Raw genomic sequence first — 24,001 nt, 5'->3', positions numbered from 1 at the left:
ATAAGTCACATTATTTTTTTATATACATATATAAAGCAAAGCTAATAATATAGTAAATTGCCAACGATATTAGCGGCAGATTTATTCATATGTATATAATAAATATATATTTTATTTATGCATAATGTAATTAATAATTATTATTTATATTATAATATATATGTTTCATAAAAACATAAGCATTGGCTTATTTAAATATAAGTCTTCTAGTTAAATAAGCTTAATAGATTTTATTTTAGCTTTAGTCTCTCGAATACTACAATGTTGTTAGTCTGGATTACAATACAAGTCTTTTATTGTAAAATTTGTTCACCTTTCGATTCTTATGCATTAGACCAGTTTTCTGAATATTCTCTCGGATTCCGAAGTATTTTCAAAGATGTACATATGTATGTATATTGTAGGTACTTTTTCGCTTCTATTTCGCCTCATTTTAAAAAGTGATGCGTGTAGATTATTCAAGAGAAAGAGAGGTAAAAATTTCGTTTTATTCACTATCGATAGTTTTAATTTTTACTCTCGATATTTAGAAGAAAAATGATCGTCGATGTATCAATAGTTTCCCATGGTTTGTTAAATCTTTAACACGTGCTTCACATTTATAACTATCTGTTTTGTGCTTTTTTAACACGTGCTCAGCTTTGAATTAAAATGTCGTTTGGTCGTGGTCGTGGCGGGAGCGGAAGAGGTTGTGATGAAATCAAATGCAAATTCAGCATTCATTTAACATTTTCGTATGTTCCAGGTTTCCGAGGAGGAGGCGGTAGCGGTGGCGGTGGTTTCAATAAGTTTAGTGGTGGCGGTGGTGGCGGCTTTAGAGGTGGCCGTGGAGGAGGACGCGGAAATTTTGATCAGGTAAATAATCCCGCTATCCTCAAAATACTTCTTTGTTTACTTATGCAAATACATATGAAATAATTTTCAAAGGGACCACCAGAGAGAGTTATACCATTGGGCAACTTTAGTTATACATGTCAAAATGACCTCGTTTGTAAAGTCAGCATTGATGATGTACCTTATTTTAATGCTCCAATATTTCTCGAGAACAAGGAGCAGATTGGAAAAATTGATGAAATTTTTGGCACAGTCCGAGACTACTCCGTGTCCATAAAGCTAGCAGAAAATGTGTACGCAAACAGTTTTAAGGCAAGCCAGATATTGTATATTGATCCAAGCAAGCTTTTGCCAATCGCAAGATTTTTGCCAAAACCGCCGCAGCCGAAAGGAGCTAAAAAGAAGGCTGGTCCAGGTGGAGGAGTTTTTGGAGCCAGGGGTCGTGGCGGCGGTGGTGGCTTAGGTAAATACATACATATGGTAGCCCCAAGCCAAATGAAAATATAAAATTTCTAAAATATTTTTAGGACGCGGTCGCGGAGGTGGCTTTAGAGGAGGCAATCGTGGCGGAGGTGGCTTCAATAGAGGTCGTGGTAGCGGCGGAGGTGGTGGCCGAGGTGGAGGACGTGGTCGTTGGTAATAAATTAACGCAAATTAGATGTAATCATTACAAATTATAAACTTTCATTATAAATTGATTTCTTAAGCATTTATGTATTCTTTATTTGCTCAAAACACATACAGAAAATTGGAATTGTCGTTTTACGGGAGCATTTGTTGTTTTCGTAGGTATGTAAGTATGCACATTTTGTATTTGTGCCTTAAGAATATTTGTGTACTTAAATATTGTGCAGATTTTTATTATTTAATTTTAAATGACTGACGCAGCCGCACGATTTATAGGCCCTTTGATGCTGTTTCAGTTATATTTGTGATATAATTGTTAATAAATTGCATATCCTCTACTGCGTTATCCGACTTGTTGATGGATTTCTTGCCCATATAACGGCTAAAGCCAGAATTGTCTCCCACGGGGTTATCCTTTTTGGACGTATAACCGTCATCACTGTGATTTGAGTTGCGAAAGCTAAACGAACGATAGTAGATAGGTTCTTGCCAGTGCTGTGACTCCAGTTGTTGCTGCGCGTCAGGATATACATGCTGTATAAGTAAAATAAATATATTGGTAAAGACTCTTTACAATAATGAGAACGATATTCAGTCTAATGCTTTAAAATAAGATTTCAAGTTGCTCCTTTATGCCAAAATAAAACAATATTTTACCGATATGCCAGTTGTAACGCTGTTTCGAATTATATCTTCCGAATGATGGTGATAATAAAGTTGTGGCTTCTGGTTTTGTACATATCTGCGTGTGGTAGTACTGACCACCTCTCCGCTGTTAAAGTGTCCTACGTTGCTATTTGTAGGGCCGCTATAACCATAGCTGTTTTCGTTGCCACTGCTACCAAACATATCGTCAACTAAGTTGACTGAACTAAACTCGCTGGGATACACGTAGAAGGTTGCTATTAAAGTAGCGCACACAAACAAATGGAAAAGTATGCAGGTCCAGATAAGGTTAATCTGTAAAATAATGGATTCAAAATATTAATAGTTTGAAGATTATGAATCAATATCGAAAAAAATTAGCAAATTATTCCAGACTATAGTATGTTACATATGTATATGTACATACGGATGCATTTCATGTCAATGTATGTATATATATAGGAATTTTTACCTTTTTCCTGCGGCCGTACTTTGAGAATCCTGCAAATGGCACCAGCGATATGGTTAAAAATCCTCCACAGGCAACGCCAGCCAATAGTCCAGCAAAATTAAGCTGATAAGGCAGTGTACCAATTCCAAAGAACACTATGCACAGAAGTAAAAGTTTTAAAAGCGCCACATACGGTTTTTGAAGGTACTTCCAGTGCATCCAGATCAGCAAAGCTATAAGCGAAGATACCACACCACAGAGGGATGCGGAAGGTCCAACCTGTCAAATGAATATCTCAATAGTGGCTAACACTCTGATGCCGACCAGGTCTCGATCAGGTTCTGATCTAAAGATTGACTTACCTCGGGCCTGTGGGGCACAAGCACAGCACTAGTTATGTTACCAACCAACCCGGACATTATATAGACAACCGCTGTACGCAGTGTGCCAATCAATCTTTCCAAATCGGCTAAGAATAGGTGTTGAAATAAAAGCGTAATTGCCAGGTGTAAAATGCCTGCATGCATGCACAACGATGTCAACAGTCTGTATATCTGATCAGGAATTTCTACTGAGATGAACGGAAACATGCCGCAAACGTTGTTTAGGCAGGATATCTGTAATTTATTTGGTATTTTGATATGTGAAAGAATGTGTTAAAATAAATAATTAATTTAATAATTAAAAGTAAGAATGCCCAAAAATAACATTGCCCTAAAAAAAACTACATAGATAAAATTTCAAAAACTAGCTTAAAAGCTGACTAAAATATTGTTATTAAAAGTGTTGTTAGGCACCTGCATCAACTAAATTAAAAATTTATTACCTACTATTTATGTTGAGAAAAATTTTAAATTAAAAATTTTATATATTTTATGCGAGTAGAAATGCTTTTTACTTTTATGTTGTTCATGCTTATGTACTTCTATAATGATAAATCTAACAATGTCTTTTCTCATTAGAATATATCTTTTTTGTTTTTAAACCGTACAATAAGTTTACTTAGTTCGTCTTTTGAAAAAATGGTTTTTCTTTTTCATTCATTTATACATCTATTTGGTAGTGCACGTTGATGCGGAGGCGTCAGGGACACAAATTTCAATGAAATCGCAACGTAAAATGGAATATAAGAAATGCATTGAAATGCATGACAGTCGACACTGTGGACTATCAATAACACAAAATTTGGATTGGTCTACGAAACTGTCTAGGAATCAAATGATTTATGAATATACCTGTGAGCACAGAGAGGCTTCCTCGTGAAAATAGCCATTGACAAAGTCACAGTATTCGCGTGTCGTAATGCGGCATTCGCCATATAGACCAGTGCAGCAAGGATGGCCAATTACCTCGCAGACCATATGCTCTGCTGTGTGATCCTTATAGCGGTATCGCTGCGAAAATGAGTTGGTCTTACGACAAATTGGCCATTTGGTGATATCATCAGGCCACTCATATGGTGCAATCGAGGCAGGAGCATCACAAAATTTTGGGTCTAACCCGCATACGGATCCTGAAATTCGACCGCCCGGACCAGATTCACCCGGTGACCATTTTTTCCAAGTTGAAATGGATTTCTAAAGAAATTATAAAAATTTTAACTTAGAATCATTGTCAGTTTTCCTGTCACTTACAGTTGGATATAATCCGCGTATAGAGCAATCGGCTTGAGAGCTCTGAACACAGCCGGAGTCATCATTACGTATGCAGCACGCTGTCTCGCGCTCCTGTCTCCTTGTTTTAGTAAGTACGTCGATTATTTTTACATCTCGCCGCATGCAGGCCGCAAACTTGGCGCCCATATGCACCAAGTCATTGTTTCGCGGCCCAATCCACATATTTCGCTGCTCCACATGCTGGACCGTCTGCAAGCTCAAGCTGGTAACCAGAACCTGGCCCGTTCTCTGCTCTGTTCCAAGGCCAATCGGAGCGATGCCATAGCAGGCTATTGACAGAAAGAGCACCACTATTTGCACAGTGTTGATCCAGTATGTGAAAAATGGGCGATGGTCTAGACGATCGTCCAGATCATTTGAATTGAAGTACTTGATACGTCGCATTGGTGGTCGTCTTGAGTTCTCAAGAACTCCATCGAGTAATTGAGCTGTTATACGGACACCTCGACAGCTACCTGATGTGCCACGCAAAGCTGACTGACTGTGCCCTGAGCTTGGGACACATCCTGAAACGCCTCCGGATCCTGAACCTGAACCCGATCCAGAGCCAGATACAGATGTAATCATCTGATTCGATTGTGCATTTCCATCTCCAATTATGTTTATATCATTAGATGCTGAACTCGGTGCTGATGTGCGCCAACCAATATGATGACGGTCAGCCATATAAACTCCAGCGACAGCCCCATCTACGCCAAGTGGCAATCCAAGTCCCACGTCTTGAACGGCATTATTATGTTTGGCACTATTCTCGTCGCTTGTGTGAGAGATTCCGTTTAACATGTCACTGGGGTTATCGAAGAAGACCTCATCTTCAATTAGTGCTGCCAGACTGTCGGCCGTGTCCAAATCCAGTTCCACGTCCATCATCTGCTTTTCACCTACATTCGATCTTGGTCTATGAACATGAATAGGCGCAAAGCTGCGCGACCACTGTCGGTGCCCACGATTACTGCTGCTATGCCCATTGTTTAGGATTGTTCGGGGATTGCGATTGAACACGTTGATAAGGTAACACACAGTGGATATCAGCATATGTACCACCGATGCCTTGCGTTCGACAAACTCACCGGCATTAAAGTTCATATTTGTGTGACCGTGGCCATTGCATTTTCGCCATCTGCAGTTACTGGCGAGCGACAGGTCTGCGTTCTGGGCATCTTGAGCCGGCAAAATATCTGGTCGATCAGCTGCGTAGAAGCTGCCATTGCCAGTGGCATGCGAATCAATTGTATTACTCTGCCGATCACTAGAGCAGTTTCCCTCTATTTCGGCTGCATTCAAGATTAATGAACCAAAACGTCTGACAGCCAATCTCCGATGCCGTCCATACCACAGCGTAAAGTCTTCAGATTCAGTAGTAGACTCTACTCCGAAGAAGATCGAAATTTCACGCCTCATGTAAATACCAATCCGTTTTTTACATGAATAACTATGATTCTGTTGTTGTTGTTGCTGTTGCAGTTGTTGTTGATATTGTTGTTGCTGCTGATGGACATGCAAGGTATGAAGTTGACTTTGCTGTAACCGTGGCGAATTGGTGCTTGACAACTGATCCATATACAGCTGTTGCTGTTGTTGTTGTGTTTGAGTGACCTTTGATAATTCATTTGGGAGTGGAAGTGTGTGTGGGTGTCCTATTTGCATATTAATAGCGGGCATCGTCACAGGCACAGGACTAATAGGTCCAGTAGTCTGCGTTGTTTGATGCACTCCAGTTGTCCGGCGCACTGTGTTGCAGTGCAAACATGTACCGCTGGTGTCAATGGCCATTCCTTGAGTTGCGCCTGACGGTAATACAATTATAGGCTCATTCTCATCTTGCGGACTTGAGTGCAGTAACTTACTTGCCGAGCTACCGAGGACTTTTACCGAGCTAAGTCCACTGCTGCTGTTGCTATTGTTATTAATCTTTGAGTTGTTGTTATACACACTTGGCGAGCAGACTCTTGACACAGTTGCTGGGAATGTGACTGAAATGCCAGACGATGCGGGCGATGGACAGGGACAGGTAGATGACGATGATGAAGCTGATGCTGATGCTAAAGATGCATTTATCACTATTTGGGAGGTCTTATTATAGTTGTTGCTGCTGTTGTTATTGCTCGTCGGGGTTGCAGCTGATTCAATTTCTCCGTGGCAGCACTTTGGCCGATAATTATATGACATAGACAGTGGCATATTCACGTATTGCGTGCTCGCCAGAGGGAGCGCTGGAACTGCCGGCGTCAACTCGCTGTAAATTTCGCGTGCAGTCGTCGTCGGCGGCGGCGTTGGCACATATCGCTTAACCGGTGTGTGCACAGTCGACCCAAGGTAGCCGCTGTACCCACTGTCGGACTGCACTTTCGGCGGCAAAAAGAAGCGGCCTGAAGATGTTGACGCACTTGCGTTTGCTGATGCTGCATATGTTGCAGCTAATGATAACTTTTGACTCTGCTGTGGTTCACGGTAGCGCTCCAGTCGATAACGGCTGCTAACTGCAAATTGAACCAACATGCAAGCAAGAGTCGAAAGTGATAAACATTAGGATCTACAGTCATTTTTTAGGAGGCTATCTAATGACCTTCAGAATCCATATGCTTGGGCTAAAGGTATAAATATATGTATTCATACATACATATGTAGGACTTGCCTGATTTATGCAGCGCTGCATGATTATCTGGCGGTGCTAGGGTCGAGCTGTTGCAAAGTGATGACGATGAATTTGACAACGATAGTGGGAACGAGCAGCTAGTGATTGAAACGGAAACAGAAGTCGGAGCTGGATTCGGGCTCATGGGTCCAGTAGTTTGTGTTATCTGATGAACTCCTGTTAGTCCATTACAATGTCGCTGCTGGAAATTGTTCTCAAGTTTAGAATTTCTAATATATTTTAATACAATTTGATAAATTAATCAGCAATAACACCTTTGTGTATAAATGTATGCATGTATTTGTATGTTACTTGAAGGGGGATCTTAAACTTGTGCAAATATAGGTATGGAAGTATGTACTTGTACAATCTTACGTGAGTGTGCATGTGACCCATTCCTGTTGTTAGACAGTCACTGTTTGGCGCTGGAGATGGCGGTGGCAAGCAAACGTTGGAAATGGGATCGTCGAACTTATCCAACGGAGGCACAGCCATCGTCAGCTTCGATGACTGCTGCATCAAAATCTCTTGTGGATGCGGACTGAAGCGACCAGCATCATCGGCGTGCAATTTTAGCGATTGATAATTTAAAGACTTTCTTCGACCACTGCAAGCACTAGCCGAAAACCCGTTTATAGTGGCTGCAGTTGATGCATTCCGCCGTTGGTTTGCAAGGCCATGGGGAGATTCGGTTCCTGTATTCATCTTCGGAAAAACTTTCCTTATGCCAGAGTCAAATATACATATGCCGTTTTTGTTGTGTATTTTAATTTAATACCATTTGTGCATACATATAATGTACATACATATAACTTTTATAATATACATCCATATGTATGTATTTTTTGTGTTCGCTTAAGAGACGAACATAATAGGCAAACGTTGAAAGAAATTATAGTTTATTTTTATAATATTAAATTTTTTATTAACTGTGAGCCTCTTTCAGAGATAAATATTTTAATTTCTATCCAAAGCTAAACAGCACAAATTGTTTGCAGCGTACACTGTATGTATGTACATATGTATGTATGTAATACATAAGAAAATAGAAAGAATAATAACAATTGTATATTAATAATAACACAGATCCATAAATGTACTATTATCCGTACTCTATCTGTATACATTTTTTAGATTACCTTCTGTTATCAGTTGGAAATTTATTTTCTTTTTAAGGAAATATATCAGTAGAAAATGTGTATTATATCGATTTTTCCAAACTACATTAAATGAGAAATATAATTCATAGACGAAACTTACAAATATTGTTCTTCATTTTTCATATCCAATAGTTATAACTTGAATATTTTAATAATTTTTTTTATCTTTTATAGCAACTTTTAGCAGCGGCTTTTCACCAAATCTTGTGTGAAATATAGTTATGTATTTAAAATCAAGAATGATTTGTGCCTGTGTATGGGTCTATATAATGTATATGTGCGTGTAATGCATTTCCACGGAATGATATTAAAGACATTCACCCAAGACATCATATCTTCTGCGCATGGTCAAAATTTGTGACGTCATCCGCTTTGATGAAAATAACTATGTATGTATGTATGAATTCTTATATGCATATGTACATATGTACATACATTACGTACATTATCACAATCCGGGAACTTTTATCCCCAACAATAGTTTAAAGGTTTCCTTATTCATTTCATATACATACACATGTCTGATTACAACAAACTTTATTGTGTTATTAACACAACAAATAGACATGTATGTATGTATGTATATAAAAGAGTGACTTAGTCAAGATTAAAGACGGTTTATGGGTTATCGCGAATATTTATAGAACAGAACCCACAACTCTATTAAAAATTTCAGTTCTGAGAAGAAATTAAAAGCATCGTGCATTAGCTTGCAAGAACGATAGATACCTAAACTTTCACTAAAAATCTATGAAAGAACAACAAGAAATAAATCTTTTAAATTAAAAAAAAAATGTCTATGAATATTATTTAATGACCTTGACGTGCTCAGAATGCCTTTATAGCAGTCCAGCAGTAGCTTGGCTTTTTCTTGTCCTTGTCTTGTTCTTTAGAAATAAATTTAAATAATAAAGCTTAAATGCTTAAGTAAATAAATGAAAATTGAAATGCTAAACTTAAGACAATTGCTAAAAAAGCTTTTGGGTAGTTTTTATTTGGGAGGCTTTAATCCTGGTAAATTATTAATAACTGAAACCACGGTGCGACCCTGGAATTTTTAAAAATAATTAATAAGTGCACTTACATACATAACATCTTAGGCGTGCCGCAGCAGCAACGCTGAGCTCTTGTTGATCATACAGACGGTCATGGCTTTATCGACTCGGCTTGTTTTGCTGATTCGTCACGTCTCCTTCTTCTTTTTACATACACTTGCACAACCTCACAATATTTTTTTCCATTTTTTTTTTATAAAAATGTCAAAGTTTATAATAATTCTATTTATCCACTGTCTGCAATGCTTTTAAATGGCACTAAGCATATGCTTAGTGCTACTATACAAAGAAAGTGTACGCGTACATTTTCTGTTCGTTATACAAAACTTCGTACGTCAATACGCGACAGAAAACGTAATCCTTATCCAGTGAAATGATATATTGACTTAGCATGCAGCAAATGCAAATAATAATTTGTCTCCTTTATAGAAACTTTACATATTAATTCTTTGAAATCGGTGATGAGCGTGTTTATCAAAAAACAAATAATGTATAAGCGGTACCATGGATTTTGGACTGAAGCTATAATGGGTGACTAATTCTGATTTCTAATTGATGATTTGCACAATCAATATATTTCTAAAATTTTTAACACTAATGCTAGCATCATATTAAAAGAATGCTGAATTTTCCGGCTCCTCAAAAACATAAGACATTTCCATAGATTTTATGTAAAAATTTAAGATTTTTGTCTCTTGCTGATTTTGCATGCTAGTTTAATTCTAGAGAAAATCCATTGATATGCCATGTGTCAGTTATGACTTTCAGTTTCAGTTTTCTGAATTCCCGGCAGAATTTTACAAATTTCTCCACCTTAGATACTTTTGATAGAATTTTTGTGAAAACCATTTACATAAAGCACTTTGTGTCTCTCCGACTAGTTTGAGATCTTGTTGCTTACATAGACTGGGAGCTATATAGACGAGCTGTTGAACTTTGTCTTAAGGATCAATAATCTTGTTGAAGAATTTATGTATTTCATTGTTTCGGAGTTGCCTTTTTGACCCATCATACATGAATATACCCTTTCCTACTTTTATAAAAATGTCAAAGTGTATAAAAATTGAGTAGTTAACTATAGCAACGAATTCGATTTTCGATCAGTTGTCTTTCGTGCGTGAGATAGATTGGTTGGCGTCGTGCATACAAGTACTCTCAATCGAAAAGAGAGGGTGATACATTACATTATTAGTTAACCAGTTTTAACACACGTATTTGTGTACACATACAAACTTCATAATAATAATGAAATCGTGTTGTTGCTTAATAAGCATACTTTCTATTGTTGGCCTTAAATATATTTCAATAATAAGTGCAAATGGTATTAGATTGGATCAATCTTTTGAAAACTTACGCCTCAATCCACCGAAGGGTTCATTCCAGCATAACCAGCAAGCTAGCAGCAGGACAGACACTCAAACATTTCATGTAGTTAATGAGTGGAAATATTTAGATTTCGAGTATCCCACTTTTGTTTCAAGACAACAGGCTATACTGAAAGGGTACAGCATAATATAGTGTAAAAATAACAATGTCAGGAAAATACCCAATTTGCAACTGGTTAATCTTATTGTATTTTTATGAATGATTGCAGAGATTTTATACCTCGAAATAATTTGCCCTTGGGTATAGACAGACACCGAAACCGATTGTTTTTAACCACACCACGCTGGAAGGACGGCGTGCCTGCGAGTTTGGTCACAGTGCCGTTTCCGACAAAGGAGATTAGTCCGCAGGTGCGGCCATATCCCAACTGGGAAGCCCACAGCAGCCCATACAATCCAGACTGTACCAAGCTTATTTCAGTTTATCGGACAGCAATCGATAGTCAATGCAATCGTCTGTGGCTGATAGATTCAGGAATTGTGAATGCAACGATCAATCTCAACCAAGTCTGCTTGCCAAAAATAGTCGTTTATGACTTGGACACTGATCAAATGGTGGTCAGCTTTCAGCTACCATCAAGTCAGGTAAAACAGGACTCTCTGCACTCCAACATTGTGGTGGACATTAGGCAGGGACGGTGCGAAGACGCACATGCGTTTGTCACAGATGTCTGGAGATTTGGCATAGTTGTCTACAGCTTGGCTCGACATAGAAGTTGGCGCATTACCAATTACAACTTTTATCCAAATCCCGCTGCGTCAGATTTTAATATTTATGGTTTAAATTTTCAATGGATGGACGGAGTTTTTGGACTAAGCCTTTCCCAAAAGAATCGTTTCTTGTACTTTCATCCAATGGCTAGCTTTAAAGTAGGTCTCAATTGCGTGAATAATACTCTTGCTCTAATATTCTTGTATTTTCATAGGAGTTTATGGTGTCTGCTGATTTGTTGTTGGACGAATTTCTCTGGCTAAATGAAAGCATAAACACGTCGAAATACTTTGTGCCTATTGGAGATCGTGGCTCAAATGGGCAATCGTCGACATCTGCTATCGCTAGAAATGGCGTTATGTTCTATACCCAGGTACAGAAGGATTTGATTGGCTGTTGGGATACATCTAAGCCGTACATCAGAGAAAATCTAGGAACGCTTATCGATATTACAAACAGTTCAAATACGATGCTTATTCAATTCCCCAACGATCTTAAAGTAGATAATGAAGAGTTGCAGAGTCTATGGGTAATGAGCAATCGCTTGCCAATATACTTATATAGCCAGCTTGATTATGGAGATATTAATTTTCGCATATTAAGAGCTGATGCTGAAAGCGTCGTGGCAAACAGCGTTTGCAATCCTATCTATTTATCTACAAATACCCAAAATATGGCGGTTATCTCGCTTAAAGAAGGAGAATGCTATTAGGTATAAAAACACGAAAACCAACTCATATTTTTACCAGGGATTACAAATAAAAGTTTTGAGAAATATAAAATTGTTTCGCAAAAAAAAAAAAAACAGCATATTTGGTACCAGCAGCCATCCATATATTCTTCGATTTTTACTTTCAATTTTATTTTTTTGATTATATTTTATAAACATGTTTTCTTGCCAAGTTCTTCATTAATAAAACCAATCATAGATTGTTATTTTCGAAATTTTAATAAAAATTATTTTTTATTTTAAGTGTCAAAAACGAAAAAAGTTTGAAAATAACTTAAGAAACAATGATGTAATATTGATCACAGTATTGATAAACCATTGGGTTTATCGCTTTTAATTTGGTATATCAATTATGTATGTATATATTGGGATGGGTTTTTCATTTCTTGATCTTCATATATACATATGTATATATGTATTCTTATTTTAAAATCTTAAAATGTAAATGTAATGTAATGTAAGAATTGTTTACTTTTATTCATTTGAATGTCTTAAAATAAAATCCTTCTGACTTTCAATTAACGTTTTTTTATTTTCAGACTTTTAAATGCAATTTAAGAATACATGAACAATAACCGATGTGGAAATACCTTTATTTAATCGCAAATATTATATGCTTTCACGGTCTGATAAGAAGTGGACCAAAAACTTTATTTTCAAGTTATTTGACAATGTAAAGCTGTTTTTAAAAGCGTCATATTAAAAAAATTACTTTATTTCATCTTTGCTACGATATTAAATTCTATAGAGATTCAAAATTCTGTTATGTTGAATTTAAGTTATTTACTATGTGTTTAAATATTATAATGGTTCATAACCAGAATAAAACTCGTTTTGTTCTTTTATCTACAACAAGAGTAATCCGCAGCGCACTTAAGTAAATAGTAGCAGGCTTCTTAACTAGCGTATCAGCGTTCATGTGAATACATATGCATTTGTGTGTAGTTATCTCTTTACTAGTATCTGTATCTGTAGCTGTTTCTGTATGTCTATCTCTATCTGTACTTACATCTGTATCTGTAACTATAGCGTGCGTTAGAGAAAATAATTTCTACTATATTCACACAACGGAAGTCTCTCGACTGCCAGTTGCAAAGTTGCCTTCAAAAGTACTTTACAGTATCAAAACGTATTTAAATTTAACAACATTAACATCAAACTATGCAATCTTCGATCCATCATCAGTTCAGTAAGGTCTATGCAATTATCCTGCTCTTAACAATTGGTCATGTAAGAGCTGAAGGTATGTCAAACCAAACACATATATTAATATTATTTGCTTAGTATACCATATACTATATGTATATAATATATATAATTAATTTCCTCAATCTGTGAAGAAAATCAAAACCCCATTTCAATAAAAGCACAAAAACTAACAAATTCATGCGCAGCTAAAGTAGGATGCAGCCAACAGTGAACACACTTTGACTATCGAGTCGCAAAACCGAAAACTCAGCAAATATGAGCACAACCAAAATTGGCATGAAGGTGCTTCTATGTCCTTAGACAGTACGGGCGAGGCCCGACTCAATGTGTCTGATCAGTAATAGATTCCTATTCCATTTTTTTTTAATTACAAAAGTGTATAAAAATGAATTAAAAATTTGAGAGTTTGTTAATAGCATACGTGTCTTAACCTTCTTAGATTATTCAAGCAAAGATAAGAAATCCAAATATTCTAATCGTCTAGTCTAGATACAACTATTATTGTCTAAGATAGCATAATGTCTTTGCACAATGTTATCTAATGCTGCAATAGCAATTTTGTCATTTACTTATATTAATTATTTGTAATTAGAATGTGGAAGACTTCGCTAAATCTACGTAATATAAATTTTTTCTTTAATAAAACCTTTTTCAACTGAATATTCAAAGAGCAAATTGCGGACCATATTCGAAAATGTTGCATAAACGGTCTAAGACACGCTCGCATCACAAACAAATGCGATGGGGTAACTACATCCGTATTGAATATTCCACATATATATTTCGGGATGTGTTCTTCAACATTTGGTGTATGCTGCTCAAGAGAGCTTGAGCGTCAGAGCTGTGATCTGGGCCGCTTAGCTGCACTGGAGGGGTCCAAATGCGATAAGCAACCCGATGCCGGTGGCAGCATTAGCTCCAACTCTAGTTTCATCACCTGCTCTACAACATATACAGCCTGCTGTCGGGCTTGTCAAGGTCTGTGTACATTGCACATACATATATACATACAAACATTCATGCATATGTATTTGAATTTTTCAGTGGGTCTGGCGGTTAAGGCAAGCCAACAGAACTGTAGAGATCCACTCTTCTCATTCCTGACAAATATTGAATCTTATAGGATATGCTGCTCTGATAAAGAGTTTTCAGAATCTGATGAAGAAGTTTTGCATAATCCGGCAATTGAGTTCCCAGAAGATGCCAAAGTGTCAGATGTGGAGAACAATGAGGGAATCAAGAACAGTCAGGAGAACAGCGATGGAACGATAGTTCTAAAAGACGACGGTAAAGCATATACATGTGATATCATAATTTGAATCTTTGTTATCCACCATTTATATTTACAGATGATATTTGTGGCAAGGTTCCCAACCTTTGTCAGCAAATATGCGAAAACACATTCGATGCCTACAAATGTAGTTGTAATCCCGGTTACGTATTGGACGACAACAATGTCACATGCACTTGGAACAAGATAAATAAGACCACGACTAAACAACACAGATCAGAGATATCCGGTTCGAATGTATGCCCTATTGGTTATGTACTGGCGACAAGTCAAGGTCAAACTCAAAGCAAATGCGTAGATATCGATGAATGCAAGGAAGAACTGCATAAGTGCAAGACTACTCAATATTGTCATAACACAATTGGCGGATACCGTTGCCTCAACGTAAAGGCCACGAGCTGCGAGGAAGGTTATCGTTATAACATCGACACCGACCAATGCGAAGGTTATCTCAATTTTTTATAAATTAAGCGTGCTTTATAAATATCTTTTTGTATACATATGCATCTAATTCTTTGATCAGACGAAAACGAGTGCAAACGCTCGCCGTCACCTTGCAATTCAGGCCTCCAATGCATAAACTACCCTGGTGGTTATGAATGCCAACCCGGTTCCATACCCCTTGAGAGCAGGACTTGTGGCATTGGTTATTATTTACAGGATGACCGTTGCACTGATATCGATGAGTGCCAGAATGGTACAACAAACACATGCAACGCTGATTTACACCAGGAGTGCAAGAACACTTTGGGTAGTTACCACTGTAACTGCCTGCCCGGCTTTAGCCTGGATGTAACCCAACATGAGTGCGTTGGTATGTTAGAACTTTTCAAACAATTTCCTCAAAAGTTCAACTATGTAACAAACCTATGTATGTCGTGACCAAAAAAAATATGGTAATAAGATATCTTCCAAACTGAACATTTTGACAATAACAAGTATTTTATTACCTTTTCTCTTATTATGTAAAAATTTGTAAATAACAAAATAGTTTCGGTCCCTACATGCAAATGTTTAACTATATTATCATATATGTACACAAATAAATCTAGTATTGAACTCATTGAAAAACTTATCACAGATATAAACGAGTGCTCGATAAACAATCACAACTGCTTGCCAACCCAAAGATGTGATAACACGATCGGCTCATATATGTGCACGGTAATTTTTATATATACATACATATTTATAAATACTTAAATGTACATACTTATATATGTATATACTTATGTATATTTAAGACCACTATTTTAAATGATACTCTGTTTATATAAAACCATTTTTTAGCGCTATACATCATGTGGTACTGGATATACACTCAATGCGCAAACTGGCCAATGCGATGGTGAGCAAAAAAAAATAATTAGAGTTTCAATAGAACTATACTCAGTTCAGTTTCAAAAGATTCAAATAGCAGTACAAAAGCTTTAGATTTTAAATTAGTTAGTATGTGCATGTTTTTCAGATGATGATGAATGTGCGGTAGGCACACATAATTGTCCTCCAAATTACGATTGTTACAATACAATAGGATCATTTCGTTGTCACAGAACGACGACAACAACAACAACAACAACAACTCATAAGCCATCAACTGCAATATCAATGAGCACAACAAAAGCAACAACACCAAAATATGTGGCACATCAGGTCTACAGTCATTTAAATTATACTCCTAGTTTTCTAACTCATATAGCGGACCGACGGTATCTGCCGGCCTGTACAACCGGATTTTTCAGAAACCATCTTGGAGCATGTGTTGGTAACTATACGATATCTCACTAGAATATCTTTTGTATATATAAATATGTATAATAAATGTACAATTTCCCTTTGTTACAATTTTAGATGTAAACGAATGTATTGAATTACAGCCTTGCAAAAGCCATGAACGTTGCCATAACACCAATGGTTCTTATCGATGCGAGAGCCTATTGCACTGTCCCGTCGGCTTCAAGTCAACGACCGATGGAAGCTCTTGCATTGGTATGTAGCCACATATATATATATTCTGACATATGTATGGAATATACATATGTATGTACGTGTATGGTATGGTGCAGTATAAAATTGATAATGCGATAATTATAATTTGTTAATGTCCAGATAATCTAAATGCCCAGATTACTGATTTAGGCAAGTTGACAAATTAAAGTTGGGCGCCGCCAACTTTTAGATACACTTTGACTAGGGCATCGCAGCAAACACACGCATGCACATATGAACTTTATGGGGTCTGCCACGCCTGTTACATACATTTGCACAACTTCATGATACCCTTTTTCCATTTCTTACAAAAATGTCAAAGTGTATAAAAAACTTAAATGTGTATTGCATTTACAGATATCAATGAGTGCGAGACTGGCGAGCATAATTGCGATGATAAACAAATCTGTCATAATCGAAATGGAGGATATATATGTGCCTGTCCCACGGGACATCAGGTAACTCGGCTATCTAATGGAATCAATAGTTGTGTGGACATCGATGAGTGTTCTCAAGATCAACCACCATGCTCGTCTAATGCGCACTGCTTTAACACCATTGGGTCCTTCTACTGTGAATGTAAATCTGGGTTTCAAAAGAATCTGTCTAATGATAAGAATATCGATGAAACTGGGAATACACATAATGCTCAATGCTTTGATGTTGACGAGTGTCAAACCATACCGGGCCTGTGCCAACAAAAATGCGTTAATTTCTGGGGTGGATATCGGTGCACCTGCAATCCGGGATACCAGCTTAGTCGGGACAATCGTACTTGCAATGACATCGATGAGTGCGAAGTGCATAAGGATTACAAGCTATGCATGGGGTAAATATATATTTTTAATCTCTCATGCATACTCGTATAGATATCAAACTTTACTGCCATAAAGAATATGTTTTAATTCCGCTGGCTCTTACCAATGCTCTTGTCCGCGAGGTTACACCTTGGCGGCTGACAAGACGTCTTGTCACGATATCGACGAATGTGCTGGATCCACTGGCATGACACCCAGCAATCATGTGTGCACCGGCCGGGTATGAACAGTTACTTCAAAAATTTATTAAATTGCTTGTGTTAAATCAATTGACAGAATGATGTTTGCACAAATATTCGAGGAAATTATAAATGTACCACCATCAACTGTCCGCACGGGTATATTAAGGATCCAGATGTCGACAAGTAAGCAACTTCAGTTTCTTTTTGAAAAGTATATAGTTTTTAATACATTTAGTTACTCCATTTCTAGCCGTTGCCGACAAAGCAGTAACTTTTGCGAGGGGGAGGAGTGTTATACCAAGCCATCTGCATATACTTATAATTTTATAACATTTATATCCAAATTAATGATACCTCCAGATGGACGAACAATTTTTACGTTGCGTGGGCCTGTGTGGTACGATGATATTGATTTTGATTTAAAAATATTGAGAGTTCAAGCGGCTTCTAATATAGAACGAGCTTCAGACAGACACTTTGAGTAAGTCCTTACCGGTTTAAGTATTTGCATTCCAGGGCTTAAGATCTCTACTTATATATAGCATCCTTAAGAACAAGAATCAAGTGAATCTAATACTTAAGAGATCACTTGAAGGGCCACAGGATATAGAATTGGATCTAAGCATGACAGTATTTACCAAAGGAATGCCCCGAGGAAAAAGTGTGGCGAAATTGTTTCTCTTCGTATCCCAGTATACATTTTGAATTGTACAAAAATTAATTCTACGCTTATACTGTACTATAAAAAGCATTTTGTTTTGTTTAATTTTTGAATAATATTTATATCAATTATTCTTAAATACTTCACTTCTAACATTATGTAGAAAATGTAAGTTTTACATATGTATATCGTATGTATGTATGTATATCTGTCCTTAACAAATTGTCTTTCGAAAACTTAAATTACGTATGTATGTATATATATGTAAATATATTTTCTTAATCACACAGCCGAATTAAAACATAAATTGATATGCGTGTATACATATGTGCATTTAAAAAAAATGGTATATGAGTTGATTTGTTTAACCCAGTAAATTTATAGTTACTAGAGACACGCATATTATTGACCAAAGAATAACTAACCCGAGCCATATCTTAGATTTAAATGGGCTTTGGTATTGATTAACTATTCCACAGCCCAATAGTTCAGAGCAAGTGGATCTGGAGAAATATACTAGACAAACGGGTATTATGTACTGTATTCCAGCGCCAGCATACGTACCTGTAAATGCCACAAGAGTTGAAAGACTTTCCGTAAAATACGTCACACAAAATGGCGGGATAATGGCTAGTAGAGGGAATATTGAGCGTGTAATAATGTGATATGAATCGTATTGGGTCATGTCTAGAAACAATATCTTAAGATTGTTTTTAAGCGTTATTGCGATGACCGGATAGCTGGTTGACAGAGCAAACACAGGAAATAACGATAAGAAATAATTAATTACAATAAGTAAACCCGTTAGGAAATCTTCATATTTCACATTATAAGGTAGAAAATTAAGCGTATAAAGCTCATCGACATGCTCAAAAGCAAAAATTCCTGTCATTGCCAGAACAATATAAAATGCACATATTAATATATAATCGAACGATAGAATTTGTATAACCTTTTCTTTATTCCTAAGCGGTGCTAAAAGACTAGGCAACGAATGATGGCACATAAATGAGTAGACACAAGCGCCAAATAATGATGGACTTCCATAAACGTTCACAGCCACTGGATGTCCTTTAGGTCCACTTGTAATCAACATCTTTGTTGTAATGCATATCATAAAAGTAAATGCTACATAAGCAACAAAATAATAAAATTGAGTTTGAAGCTAACTGTAAAAGAAATAGTTTTGATACTTACCTAGCCAACGTAAGACAGCGGTAAATATTTGCAAATATTTAGTTTTTTGAATACTTAATGACACTATAGGACCAACAATTAAAGTGAAAAACACTAGAATTATTCTGTACATGCTCAGTCGAGATATGACGTGTTCTTCCCAGCATGTACGGTTTGCGCTAAGTTTGAAATCCTCAGATCCGAAAATCATAACATCAGAGCGATTATTCGAAATCGTATTATCACCGTGATCACTGTTATAATATTGATGTAAATTTGGTTATACATATGTATATGATGAGGAACACAAGATGTAACAAAACTTACCAAATTACGTCGCGTAAGGTGCGCGCAATTGCTGCTGAATAAATACTTAAATCACCATAGAGATAAATAATGAAACACAGGTAGAATAATGTTCGGCCAATTTCACTGAAGAATAATGCGGCCATTTCCGCCAATTCAAATTTGTAAGTCAGTTGATAATATTGAAATTCTTCATTTTCAATGTTTAATGGCATTGTTTCAAGTTCTTCGCTGTGCACATCATTATGACTATCATCAGTATGCTGATTGTAATGTTGAGTATCAAGATCTACTGAATTTCTGTGGCGTCTCAATAATTGCAGATTCTGCCAGATCTGGATGGCATTCGAACAAGCCATAGATTCAATAACAAATGTTACTGTCATATAACTTACAAGCGCCAATATCGAAATTACAATAAGGCTTAGGCACCATCCTGCTTTAACAAACACTGCAGGTAGAGTTAGAGCTCCAGTTCCAACAATTAGATTAAAAATAAAAATAAAGCCAACCTGCAAACAAAATTTAATATATAGTTTTTTTCAATCCTCATTCACATGCACTTTTCAAGTCAAATTACTATTTAAACAATGCCTTTGCATGCAGGTTCATATATACATGCATACATTTACAGATAGATATGTACATATGTATGTACATATATTTATTAAATAAATAAAAATATGTTAGATGTTCTACTTACTGTACTTGAATATGAGGCCATAGAATTACCAGATGCGTCGGGAGCAACTTGCCTTCTCATTCTCTTTATTTATTAGGACGTATATGGACCAAAAACTGTTTTTTTTTTTCAATAGTTACTTCAAAGTCAAATCAGCTGTGAATACAATAATCGACTAAAGATAATAATAATTTGTTATGTTATCGATTATGTTTGTTTTTTGATTTAATCGACATTGAGAATATTTGCATTTTATACATTTAAGCAAATACAAGTCGCACAATAAGTTCACAAAATTGCTACTCCATATTAACGATTTATAATAGCATTTTTTATTATAGCTGCTGCAGTTTGGCTTAATTATTGAATATAGTCGAAGTGTCGCACATAAATATATCGAATACCCCTAACAATTAAAAGAACGAAAATACCAAACATAAAACACTCGTAAATTAGAATACAACTTCAAATAACGCTTGGTAATTATAAAAATTATCTACATACCATGGATACATTTGATGTATCGGACCGCAGCAGGTACACTTTATACTTGTTATTTTTTAGTCTTTAATACCTCGAATGGTAGTAATAAAATGCATGTACTTACGTATGCATACATATGTATAGGTACAAGTGTATGTACCCATCAACATACATATTGTATATACATACATATGAATGTATATTTATGTTCAAATCTATGTACATATATATTTAATAAATGTATTTTAAGGGTATATAATTATATGGCTCTTTCATAATGCAAATACATACATACCATATATACATAAAACTGTGTGCTTGAAAGCACATCTGCATGTACATTTGTACGTATGTATGTATGCCCATACATACTTTATTATGCATACAAATTCTTACATTAGGGAACTAATTAGTATTTACTTAACTCTTCTGTGAATATATTTTTTTAGTTGGTACTTTGGATCAATGTCCCGGCAAGACGCTACAGAAGTGTTGATGAATGAACGAGAACGAGGAGTGTTTTTGGTTCGGGACAGCAACTCAATAGAAGGAGACTATGTTTTATGCGTAAGGTATACAATATTTGGAGTCTCTTAAATTTGTATTTTTAAGATATGTATAAAGAAGGTTTAAATAAATTTCTTTCAATTTAGAGAGGACACAAAAGTGAGCAACTATATAATCAATAAAGTACAACAGCAAGACCAAATTGTTTATCGTATAGGCGATCAGTCTTTTGAAAATCTACCAAAGTTATTAACCTTCTATACACTTCATTATCTGGACACCACACCGCTCAAAAGGCCTGCACAAAAAAAAATTGAAAAGGTTATAGGGAAATTCGATTTTGTAGGCAGCGTACGTATCGTAGATTCGGGCAATAAAGAGACTTAACAATAATTCTGCATTTATAGGATCAAGACGATCTACCGTTTCAAAGAGGAGAGGTTCTTACAATTATTCGTAAGGACGAAGACCAATGGTGGACGGCACGCAATGCCACAGGGCTGATTGGACAAATACCGGTGCCCTATGTTCAACGGGTAAATTAAACTATTTTTGCAATTCCAGTCTTCTCAAGAATGTTCAAGAAATCCATATAATATAAAGTTACAGTATGATGATTCAATGGAGGAGAATGACGTCGAACAGACAATTCCACAAAACTCAATCTTAAGCAGTGCTCGTTCAGCAGCATCTTCAGGCAGTAATTCCGATTCACCTTCAGTATCTTCGAATCAGTGTGGCACATTAAAACGAACTGACTTAAATGTAAGCATTTGAATATTTCATAGATTTATTTACCTATGATTGAATAATTTATGATTATGTTTGCATTTAGCGTAAGTTGCCGGCTAGTGCTCGCGTAAAACAATCCCGCGTGCCAAATGCATATGACAAGACTGCACTGAAACTTGAAGTCGGCGACATAATAAAAGTGACAAAAACTAACATTAACGGACAGTGGGAAGGAGAGCTAAATGGTCGGAGGGGTCATTTTCCATTTACGCATGTTGAATTTGTAGACGATTGTGATTTACGCAATAACTGCTCCGACATTCGATTGAATAGTGGCAATAGCGATTGGGCGGAACAACAATAATAAACAGTCTTATTATAAATTCTATTTTAGATTTAAGGCATAATTGTATGAAAAATGTATAAGTCGTGTTTACAAATTGTTAAAAAATTAAACTATATTATTTAATCTTATTAAATTCTCTACACCTACATATGTATATATCACTTATATCGATCAGATTAACGAGTTTATTACAATATTAGAAGCACTAATATTTTTGTTGCTGTAAAACTGAAAATTATTGCTGAACTTTTCAAGACACCCGGGTATTCTTGCCAATTTATTCTAAAGCAGCCGAAACCTAATGGTCAATAACCGGGATACTTTTAATTTAATTGGGTTGTCTAAAATTTACATTATTTCTCATTTTTAAAAATTAACCTTAATTCTTTCATGATAAAATATTATCGGGTTGCTGAGGGCCCTGTTACGGTATTAGCTGTTTCAACTTATGGCCTTCTACTTGTGAATAGCAAACCGCATACGATTTACAGTCGTCATATGCTGCCACCATGTTAAAAATAGATGTGCACAATAATTTTAATTTAATACACGTTAAACTCACGAAATCTTGAAGCTGTGATTAAGTTAACTGAATTTACTAAATATGCCTCATCATATAACATGAGCAAAGCGCACATTTAATAGAAAAGTAAGGATTCCGAATTTCCAAATTTCTGACAAAAAGATGGTGATTGAAAAATCATATTTAGAAGATTCTGTGTCAGCTAATATTTTTATGTGATTTGGAGTACATTTGAGGTTGGTTTGAAATTCTGGTTCACCGCTGATATTTATTTTGCTTATTTATTTGTTGTATATTTTTAATTATAAAACAAAACTTTTTCATTTTTGTTTTTATGCATTCCAGGTTCGATTCCCACCCCACTCAAGGGGAAGAATTTGTTTGATAACTTTGTTAAGTCTTTGAACTAAATTTCTTAGAAAAATGTTATAAAGGAATAAATTTCATAAGAAGTTCATAGCCTAGTATTAACACTGACGGCTTTCGCAACAGAGGACCCGAGTTTGATCATAAATATGTTAAATTTTTTGTTTTGTTTTTATATTATGGAATATTTTAAACTATTATTTGTTTTTTTTAGGTAACTTATTTACAAGGAATTTAAATTTAGCGATGTCACAATCAAATCGAATTGAATCAGCGCTATCAACTAGTGTCTGATAATGCCACCTAGTCCGATCTCGGTTTGCGGAGTCAGGCTTGGTGATGACTCATTTTTAAAGTGGCCGATTAACTTTTATATTGCTTGATGCGCTAAAAAGTAAATGCGCAAATTTTTTATATTTTAGTTATACAAAATCAAGGTTAACATAAAATTCAATTAATGTCAAAAGTCACAAAGGTAAACCTTAAAAAGTTGCTAAAAAAAAAAGCTATTGGGTAATTTTAAGCTAGCAAGGTGACACTCCGGATAGGCTTCCTTTTCTTTCTGACGTTCTTCCTCTTCATAATGTATGCTTAAAAACTCAATCTGATGTACATATATGTTTTTTGTATGTGTATTGTTTTTTATATACTTGATATTAACGACTTCTAGGACAACATACTGTCGTTCACAAAGTCAGTTCATCAACAACTAATGAAATATTATTGTAGGGTCCTTCATGAAAGTGACGTCAAAATTTCGTAAAGTCGGTTAAAAACAAACAAAATATGTGCAGGTTAAGCCATTAAAAGCGCATTGACC

The 24,001-nt window shown here is 35.9% G+C and overlaps 6 protein-coding genes across 18 annotated transcripts; 4 read left to right on the top strand and 2 right to left on the bottom strand.

The window, feature by feature from the left end:
• Positions 1-562: 562 nt before the first annotated feature.
• LOC108607400 (probable H/ACA ribonucleoprotein complex subunit 1) lies at positions 563-1,545 on the top strand. Its single transcript, XM_017998178.2, has 4 exons — positions 563-688; positions 746-855; positions 928-1,297; positions 1,362-1,545. Exons 1-4 carry the CDS (start codon positions 652-654, stop codon positions 1,472-1,474), a joined length of 630 nt encoding a protein of 209 aa, XP_017853667.1. The 5' UTR covers positions 563-651; the 3' UTR covers positions 1,475-1,545.
• Positions 1,529-7,638, bottom strand: LOC108607399 (inactive rhomboid protein 1). 3 transcript variants are annotated; one of them, XM_017998176.2, is made up of 9 exons: positions 7,244-7,638; positions 6,869-7,070; positions 6,081-6,713; positions 4,192-6,020; positions 3,793-4,134; positions 2,920-3,174; positions 2,579-2,836; positions 2,119-2,421; positions 1,529-1,995 (listed from the first exon to the last, which is right to left on the bottom strand). In XM_017998176.2, the coding sequence occupies exons 1-9, from the start codon at positions 7,571-7,573 to the stop codon at positions 1,732-1,734; spliced, it is 4,416 nt and encodes a 1,471-aa protein (XP_017853665.1). In that variant the 5' UTR covers positions 7,574-7,638; the 3' UTR covers positions 1,529-1,731. The 3 variants fall into 3 exon arrangements, with proteins under 3 accessions (XP_017853665.1, XP_017853663.1, XP_017853664.1); XM_017998174.1 differs by having other exon boundaries at positions 4,192-6,713; XM_017998175.1 differs by having other exon boundaries at positions 4,192-6,713; positions 6,869-7,067.
• Positions 7,639-10,202: 2,564 nt separating this feature from the next.
• LOC108607343 (protein yellow) lies at positions 10,203-12,091 on the top strand. The gene is made up of 3 exons (XM_017998027.1): positions 10,203-10,585; positions 10,678-11,338; positions 11,395-12,091. The coding sequence occupies exons 1-3, from the start codon at positions 10,329-10,331 to the stop codon at positions 11,890-11,892; spliced, it is 1,416 nt and encodes a 471-aa protein (XP_017853516.1). The 5' UTR covers positions 10,203-10,328; the 3' UTR covers positions 11,893-12,091.
• Positions 12,092-13,005: 914 nt separating this feature from the next.
• LOC108607411 (fibulin-1) lies at positions 13,006-18,144 on the top strand. Of its 4 annotated transcripts, none has more exons than XM_017998196.2 (14): positions 13,020-13,153; positions 13,789-14,097; positions 14,164-14,406; positions 14,469-14,855; positions 14,934-15,224; positions 15,492-15,574; positions 15,701-15,758; positions 15,879-16,175; positions 16,262-16,399; positions 16,757-17,228; positions 17,293-17,437; positions 17,494-17,582; positions 17,650-17,880; positions 17,942-18,144. In XM_017998196.2, the coding sequence occupies exons 1-14, from the start codon at positions 13,072-13,074 to the stop codon at positions 18,102-18,104; spliced, it is 2,988 nt and encodes a 995-aa protein (XP_017853685.1). In that variant the 5' UTR covers positions 13,020-13,071; the 3' UTR covers positions 18,105-18,144. The 4 variants fall into 4 exon arrangements, with proteins under 4 accessions (XP_017853687.1, XP_017853686.1, XP_017853685.1 ...); XM_017998195.2 differs by having other exon boundaries at positions 15,861-16,175; XM_017998197.2 differs by lacking the exons at positions 17,293-17,437; positions 17,942-18,144 and having other exon boundaries at positions 13,015-13,153; positions 15,861-16,175; positions 17,650-17,822.
• An 80-nt stretch (positions 18,145-18,224) lies between these two features.
• On the bottom strand, positions 18,225-20,375 carry LOC108607412 (transmembrane protein 104 homolog). Of its 3 annotated transcripts, none has more exons than XM_017998201.1 (5): positions 20,246-20,328; positions 19,938-20,054; positions 19,564-19,594; positions 19,258-19,490; positions 18,225-19,188 (listed from the first exon to the last, which is right to left on the bottom strand). In XM_017998201.1, the coding sequence occupies exons 2-5, from the start codon at positions 19,975-19,977 to the stop codon at positions 18,425-18,427; spliced, it is 1,068 nt and encodes a 355-aa protein (XP_017853690.1). In that variant the 5' UTR covers positions 19,978-20,054; positions 20,246-20,328; the 3' UTR covers positions 18,225-18,424. The 3 variants fall into 3 exon arrangements, with proteins under 3 accessions (XP_017853690.1, XP_017853689.1, XP_017853691.1); XM_017998202.2 differs by having other exon boundaries at positions 18,788-18,945; positions 19,013-19,188; positions 19,564-20,054; positions 20,246-20,375; XM_017998200.1 differs by having other exon boundaries at positions 18,226-19,188; positions 19,564-20,054; positions 20,246-20,375.
• Positions 20,376-20,557: 182 nt separating this feature from the next.
• On the top strand, positions 20,558-22,440 carry LOC108607350 (adapter molecule Crk). Of its 6 annotated transcripts, none has more exons than XM_017998037.2 (6): positions 20,578-20,761; positions 21,157-21,279; positions 21,361-21,565; positions 21,622-21,750; positions 21,824-21,979; positions 22,050-22,440. In XM_017998037.2, the coding sequence occupies exons 1-6, from the start codon at positions 20,730-20,732 to the stop codon at positions 22,308-22,310; spliced, it is 906 nt and encodes a 301-aa protein (XP_017853526.1). In that variant the 5' UTR covers positions 20,578-20,729; the 3' UTR covers positions 22,311-22,440. The 6 variants fall into 6 exon arrangements, with proteins under 6 accessions (XP_017853530.1, XP_017853529.1, XP_017853526.1 ...); XM_017998038.2 differs by having other exon boundaries at positions 20,580-20,703; positions 21,818-21,979; XM_017998036.2 differs by having other exon boundaries at positions 20,580-20,761; positions 21,818-21,979.
• Positions 22,441-24,001: the final 1,561 nt, after the last annotated feature.

The sequence above is a fragment of the Drosophila busckii genome, chromosome 4 (assembly GCF_011750605.1).
Source record: "Drosophila busckii strain San Diego stock center, stock number 13000-0081.31 chromosome 4, ASM1175060v1, whole genome shotgun sequence".
Taxonomy (NCBI): domain Eukaryota; kingdom Metazoa; phylum Arthropoda; class Insecta; order Diptera; family Drosophilidae; genus Drosophila; species Drosophila busckii.
Note: the sequence above shows the minus strand (reverse complement) of the source record. Positions and strands in the feature narration are given on the sequence as shown.

Bases quoted from the DNA above. Each gene is read 5' to 3' on its own strand.
- LOC108607400 (XM_017998178.2), top strand. From the start codon at position 652: ATGTCGTTTGGTCGTGGTCGTGGCGGGAGCGGAAGAG. The intron at 689-745 runs GTTGTGATGAAA...CGTATGTTCCAG, and splicing joins TCGTGGCGGGAGCGGAAGAG to GTTTCCGAGGAGGAGGCGGT. The intron at 856-927 runs GTAAATAATCCC...TAATTTTCAAAG, and splicing joins GACGCGGAAATTTTGATCAG to GGACCACCAGAGAGAGTTAT.
- LOC108607399 (XM_017998174.1), bottom strand. From the start codon at position 7,573: ATGAATACAGGAACCGAATCTCCCCATGGCCTTGCAAACCAACGGCGG. The intron at 7,071-7,243 runs GTAAGATTGTAC...AACAATTTCCAG, and splicing joins TGGGTCACATGCACACTCAC to CAGCGACATTGTAATGGACT. The intron at 1,996-2,118 runs GTAAAATATTGT...TTACTTATACAG, and splicing joins GCGTTACAACTGGCATATCG to CATGTATATCCTGACGCGCA.
- LOC108607343 (XM_017998027.1), top strand. From the start codon at position 10,329: ATGAAATCGTGTTGTTGCTTAATAAGCATACTTTCTATTGTTGGCCTT. The intron at 10,586-10,677 runs GTACAGCATAAT...GAATGATTGCAG, and splicing joins CAACAGGCTATACTGAAAGG to AGATTTTATACCTCGAAATA. The intron at 11,339-11,394 runs GTAGGTCTCAAT...GTATTTTCATAG, and splicing joins ATCCAATGGCTAGCTTTAAA to GAGTTTATGGTGTCTGCTGA.
- LOC108607411 (XM_017998195.2), top strand. From the start codon at position 13,072: ATGCAATCTTCGATCCATCATCAGTTCAGTAAGGTCTATGCAATTATC. The intron at 13,154-13,788 runs GTATGTCAAACC...GAATATTCAAAG, and splicing joins TGGTCATGTAAGAGCTGAAG to AGCAAATTGCGGACCATATT. The intron at 17,438-17,493 runs GTATGAACAGTT...ATCAATTGACAG, and splicing joins ATCATGTGTGCACCGGCCGG to AATGATGTTTGCACAAATAT.
- LOC108607412 (XM_017998200.1), bottom strand. From the start codon at position 20,305: ATGAGAAGGCAAGTTGCTCCCGACGCATCTGGTAATTCTATGGCCTCA. The intron at 19,491-19,563 runs GTAAGTTTTGTT...ATATTATAACAG, and splicing joins ACCTTACGCGACGTAATTTG to TGATCACGGTGATAATACGA. The intron at 19,189-19,257 runs GTAAGTATCAAA...TTGCTTATGTAG, and splicing joins CGCTGTCTTACGTTGGCTAG to CATTTACTTTTATGATATGC.
- LOC108607350 (XM_017998036.2), top strand. From the start codon at position 20,730: ATGGATACATTTGATGTATCGGACCGCAGCAG. The intron at 21,280-21,360 runs GTATACAATATT...CTTTCAATTTAG, and splicing joins GACTATGTTTTATGCGTAAG to AGAGGACACAAAAGTGAGCA. The intron at 21,566-21,621 runs GTACGTATCGTA...CTGCATTTATAG, and splicing joins AATTCGATTTTGTAGGCAGC to GATCAAGACGATCTACCGTT.